Here is a 5,481-nt window from a genome sequence, read left to right as displayed (position 1 = left end):
CGTCTTTTTCCAAGGACTGCCCCCTCCTAACAACATACTCAAAGTATGTGAGATAAAGTTTCATCATCCTTGCCTCCAAAGAGCACTGTGGTTGCACTTGTTCCAAGATAGGCTTGTTCTTTTGACAGTCCATGGGATGTTCAGCACTCTTCTCCAACACCACAACTCAAAGATGTTGATTCTTCTGTCAGCCTGGAGTCAAATTACCAGTTTTCTAGCTCTCTAATTATGAGCCTGTTTTTCTTCAGAAAATGGAAAAATGAATTGTTTCTGTTGCCCAGGGGATGAATATGCGGAAGTGCCAATTTCCACATTAAGCAGTTTCTCCAGGGATAAGGTTTGCCTAGTTCCCCTAGTGGCCAAGAGGCTCAACTCGCAAGATTACAGAACTAACTTTATTCATTCAGGGTTAACTGGTAAAGAGGGAAAAACAACCTCACTTTAAAAAAAAATTATTTTTTGAAAACCTGTGTAAGGTAACACACCTTATGACCATATAATTAGATCTCTGGTTCTAAAAGTTTCTTACCTATGTACATCCATATTTATTGTTTTATTATTCACAATAGCAAGAGATGGAACCAACCCAAGTGTTCATCCACACAGTGGAATATTATGCAGCATTGAAAAACAATAAAATAGCCAAACATTACACAACATGAGAGAACCTCAAGGACATTATGTTAAGTGAAATATCTCCATCACAAAAGGATAAATACTGCATAGCACCACTGTTCTAACACAGGGCAGACATTAGGGGGTTGGATAGCAAGTGGGGAAGGGGTGGAAAGATAATGAACACTGAATTGGAACAGATAAGGGGAAGAACTGTATGAAAGGAACATATGATTATAAATTACATATATGAGGACAGTTTGGAACAAGGGGACATTGAGGGGGTTAGGGGAGAGGGAGGAAAGGGGGAGAAATGAATAATGAATAAATTTTTTTTAAAAAAGTGAATAAAAGTTTCTTGCTTATTTTCCCAGATAGCTTGTATTGCATTCATGGAAAAGGAAGATCAATACTCTGGCTAAAGTAGTACTTCTCAATCCTTTTTTGATTCAATTTTCATTATAATTTGAGAGAAAGCTTACTAAGTAGAATCTGTTCCCATTCAATTGCTCATACACATTTTGTTTTGTGATGTTTATTACGATTCCATTACTGCTCCCTATGATTTTTGTTTCCATCCACCCTTCCATCCTCTCCTTTCCTACCTTCTGAGCTTTCTCTGGGGAGATGTTGCCCTCTGATCAGGTATGGTTGATTGTTTTAAGGATGAGTACCTTCCTGCCATTAGTGTTCACCTTACAGGCTGGAGATTGAGCCACATCAGACAGTACAGTTCCAGATTAAAAGGATCACTCAGGGCCATAGATGTAGGGATTCCGCTAGTCTCTATGAGACCAATAATCCTTGTCATCTTCTTAATTTTTATTTTTGTTCCTTTTTCTGTTGCTGACTGAGGGTCCCAAATGATGGAATAATTGTATAATTATTAATAATGAGACAGCCAGGAATGAGGTAGAGCAGAGATCAAAAAACAGGGGGCTAGCAGTTCTTGACTGCAGACCCCAAGCCAAGCTAAGAAAATTATCTGGAAGTAAATCACAAAGAGAATGCAATGCAAATGAAGTCAAGCTCTTTCTATTGAAAACCTTCTGCTTGACTCAGGAGGGAGGGGTTCACAAATGCAAGAATATGGTAAATGCTTAAGGGTTGCCTTAGTGCCTCAGGGTGAACTCTAGCTTGAACCATGCCTCCCCTACATCCTGAAATAGAATTCAGTTTATTACAAATATTTAGTATTGGCTTCCCATCATTTTCCTCCCCCTCTATTCAGGATCTTCTACTGTGATCTCTTTCAGAGTGGAGAATAGTGGTAGCTAGGCACCATCTACTTCTTCTGGTCTCAGGGTTGTGGGAGTTGACATTCAAGAGATCCATTAGGACTGTGGTCTAATTGTTTCCATGTGTCTTTAGTTTCCCTCTCTCTTCTTTGGTCCAGACAAGAAGAAAACAACAGTTGGTCATCAGATAGCCACTTTGTTTTTCATTTCATTTTTAAATTGTGATTTTAATGAAAGTTTACAGAAAAATTGGATTTTCATTCATTCATTGTTGTACATATTAGATAGCCACTTGTAAGCAAGCTTTTAAGACCTCCCACCCCAACTGCTACTTATTGAAGCGGGATGTGGAGCATTGTCCTTGTGAACTGGATTATGCTAGCTGACCTTGATTGTCCCCAGAGACTACAGTCCTAAGGCCCCAGGGCCCGTGATGCCCTCAGGGTGTTTGGTATGGTTAAGAAGTTTGTATAAGTTTGACTTCTTTTGTACGACTTTGTTTGTTTGTTTGTTTTTAGTGCTTCTCAATTATGCTACAACTTCATAACCTAAAACATGTTCATGCCTGGTCCCTTCTCAGAGATTCTGATTTAAGAGGGAACTCTGATTGTTTAGTGATAAGGAATTATGCTGCCAACCCAAGGGTACATGGTTGGAATCTACTATCTGCTTCATAGGAAAAAGATGTACATTCTCCTCCTGTATGATTTAGTGCCTCTGAAAACCCTCTGGAGGGTCAATTGAGTTGGTTCTGACTCAATGGTACATAACAACAACAATGTGACTAGAGGGAGCTCTGTGAGCCAATTGTGCAAGGAGCTGTGGTGTCAAACCTAAGGCAAGCATTTCAAATCCATCAGTTGCTCTGAGGGAGAAAAATGGGCAATCTCATCCTGTGCCATTTACAGCCTCTGAAAAGGTGCTAGGATGGTCAAGTGTGCAGTTCTCAACTGCATGTAACAACAAAAACAATGTGACTGGGCATCGGGGGTTTTAAAAGCTCCCAGGAGATTCTAATGTAATGCTGAGGCTGAGAACCACTAAGTTGATTTTGTTTTGTTTTTAAAAAGGCAAAGAGACATCTTCAAACTCATTTTAACTTCTTTTCCATCCAATTCTCAGCTGACAGGCTAGAGAGAAGCAACTTCCTTTCACACCTTTTTTTTCTCTGCCCAGGGAGAGTTCCAACAAGACTACACCACAAATTGAACGTTCCCCCTGAGACTGCTAACTTTTCTTTGCTTCTGACCACCTAGAGCTGTGTCGTCCAACAGAAATACAATGTGAGCCACAAATGTGAACCACATATGTAATTTTAAATATTCCAGTGACCACATTTCAAAAGGGAAAAGAGACCAGTGAAATTAATCTTGATATATTTTATCTAATCCAAATATATTATTTTAAATTATCAGTTTAATATGTAACTAATATAAAATATTCTTGAAATATTATCCCACTTTTTTTCGTATTAAATCTTTGAAGTCTGATGTGTGTCCTATCCTCACAGCTCATCTCAATTCAGGCAAGTTACATTTCAAGTGAGCAGTAGCCACATGTGCATTGTATATTCAGTCAGAAAGGCCTAGGGACTGAGTGCAAATTGGGTAAATTTTCTAGGACTCAGTTCCTCTGAAAATGAGAGTACAGTTTACTGTCCCTTAGGATTGTTGTGAGGATCCATTGAGCACCTATTACAATTATTGACAGGAAGTGAACTCTCAGCAACATTCCAGTTTCTTCTGTTTTAAAAGGAAAAAAAGGTAAAGGTCTCTTCAGGGGCCTGGAATAGAATGGTGCCTCTTTTCCTCTATAGCAGTGATTTTCAACCTTTTTTTTTTTTTCTGCTTTTATGAAAGGTTTATTCCTAGTGCTAGACCCCAATCTTCCAGGGCTCTAAGCACAATTAGATTTTCAACCTTTTAAATGCATATCTCCTTTTTGCCCTACATAAAAAAATTCAGATTTTCTTTCTGTGATCATTTTAATTTCAAAATACAGTACAAAATGAAACACAATTAAAGATAAAACAAATTGTACAAAGCACTGCTTTGTTATCACTCTATCTCCAGCCTAGGAGCTTGTGCCTGTGCCATTGAGAATCTCTAATCTAAAAAGAATTTCTTCATTTAAACCCTTTTAAGACAGAATAATCTTCTGCTTTAAATTGTTGAAAGAAATGTGGTTTTGGTAATTGAAGGCATTTTGAGTGAAATAAAAATGGTTTTTTCAAGATAATAATGGATTTTTAGAAAATTTGCTGTTGTTAGGTTGCTATCATGTCAACTATAACTCATAGTGACTCTAAAACCACACATCTGAGCCTGGCCCTATCCTGTACTATCCTCATCATTACTGATACATTCAAGGCTGTTGTTAGAGTCACTGTGCTAATAATTCATCTTCTTTAGAGTCTTTCTCTGATCCTCCACCTTTCCCACCACCACGATGCCTTTTCCCAAAGACTGGCTTCTCTTGACAACGCACCCCAAGCATGTGAGACAAAGTCACCATCCTTGCTTCTAAGGAACATCCTGGTTACAATTCCTCCAAGGCAGACTTGTCTGTTCTATTAGCAGTTTATGGCTATTTTCTCCCAATACCACAGCTCAAAGTCATCAATTCTTCTTCTGTCATCCTTGTTCCTTGTCCAACTTTCAAATGCATATGTTGTTGTTGTTGATTGCTGTTGAGTCAAGCATGACTCATAGCAACTCTGAACAAAAGGCCTACTGCCTTTCCATAACTATCTTCATGTCTCCAAGTTCATAGAGTTTCCAGAGACATGTGGTTTAGGAAGTGGATGCCACTCCTTCTTCCAAACCTGTTTTACAGCTGGGAGCTCCACCAAACACTGTCCCCATTGGGAAACCATTCTGGTATTTGATATCCCATTGGTACAAAGTTCAGCATCAGGAAGTAATTTAAAAGATCATGGCTTGGATCAGGCACAACTTGGTCTTTAAACTGACATACAGTAACTCTGGTTACTATGGGCCAGACACAAAGCCAGAAGCTTTGTGTCCAGTATCTTACTTTATTTTCACATCAGATATACAAATATAATTTTCACATCAGATATACATCTATAATTGTCCTTATTTTTTATTAAAGTTTTATTTTATATTGGTTTACTTACAAAGTTCATATACTTTGTTTTTCACACCAGAATTGTCCCCCATTTTACAGATAAACTGGGGTTCATTGAGATTCAAGAATTTGACCAAGATAAGCCATCTGAATCCAGGTTCTATGCTGCTGATCACGGAGCGATAGTGAATCAACTATGCCAGTTAAAAAAGAGTAAAGAGAGAAACTATTTCAAAGCTCTTTTTAAAGATGATTATATCTTCAATTGTGAGGAGATTACATCTCCCCATCTCAACCACTCAGTTGCTGTTTAATGGGCATTCAAATCTTTGTAGGCAGCGAGCTCTGGTGGCCTAGTGGCAAGAAGGTGTACTGCAATCCCAGAGGTACACGGTTCAAATCCACCAGATGCTCTGCTGGAGAAGGAGAAACAATCTCCTCCTGTACCAGTCAGATCTGATCTGACAGTATACACACACACACACACACACACACACACACAAATCTTTGTAGGCAGCATCTTCTGTTTGCAGACATA

At 38.7% G+C, this 5,481-nt stretch overlaps 1 protein-coding gene across 1 annotated transcript in view; it reads left to right on the top strand.

Annotated features, from left to right (window-relative positions):
* LOC102868591 (putative deoxyribonuclease TATDN3-like) overlaps positions 1–5,257 on the top strand; it is an 8,945-nt gene extending 3,688 nt beyond the window's left edge. Inside the window, exon 2 of the mRNA XM_006882148.1 lies at positions 5,043–5,257. Coding sequence (XP_006882210.1) covers positions 5,043–5,257 — 215 coding nt within the window. The remainder of the gene's footprint in view (positions 1–5,042) is intronic.
* The last annotated feature ends 224 nt before the right edge of the window (positions 5,258–5,481 follow it).

Source organism: Elephantulus edwardii, unplaced genomic scaffold (genome assembly GCF_000299155.1).
Source record: "Elephantulus edwardii isolate Elephantulus edwardi_28Jun2011 unplaced genomic scaffold, EleEdw1.0 scaffold00017, whole genome shotgun sequence".
In the NCBI taxonomy this organism is placed as follows: domain Eukaryota; kingdom Metazoa; phylum Chordata; class Mammalia; order Macroscelidea; family Macroscelididae; genus Elephantulus; species Elephantulus edwardii.
Note: the sequence above shows the minus strand (reverse complement) of the source record. Positions and strands in the feature narration are given on the sequence as shown.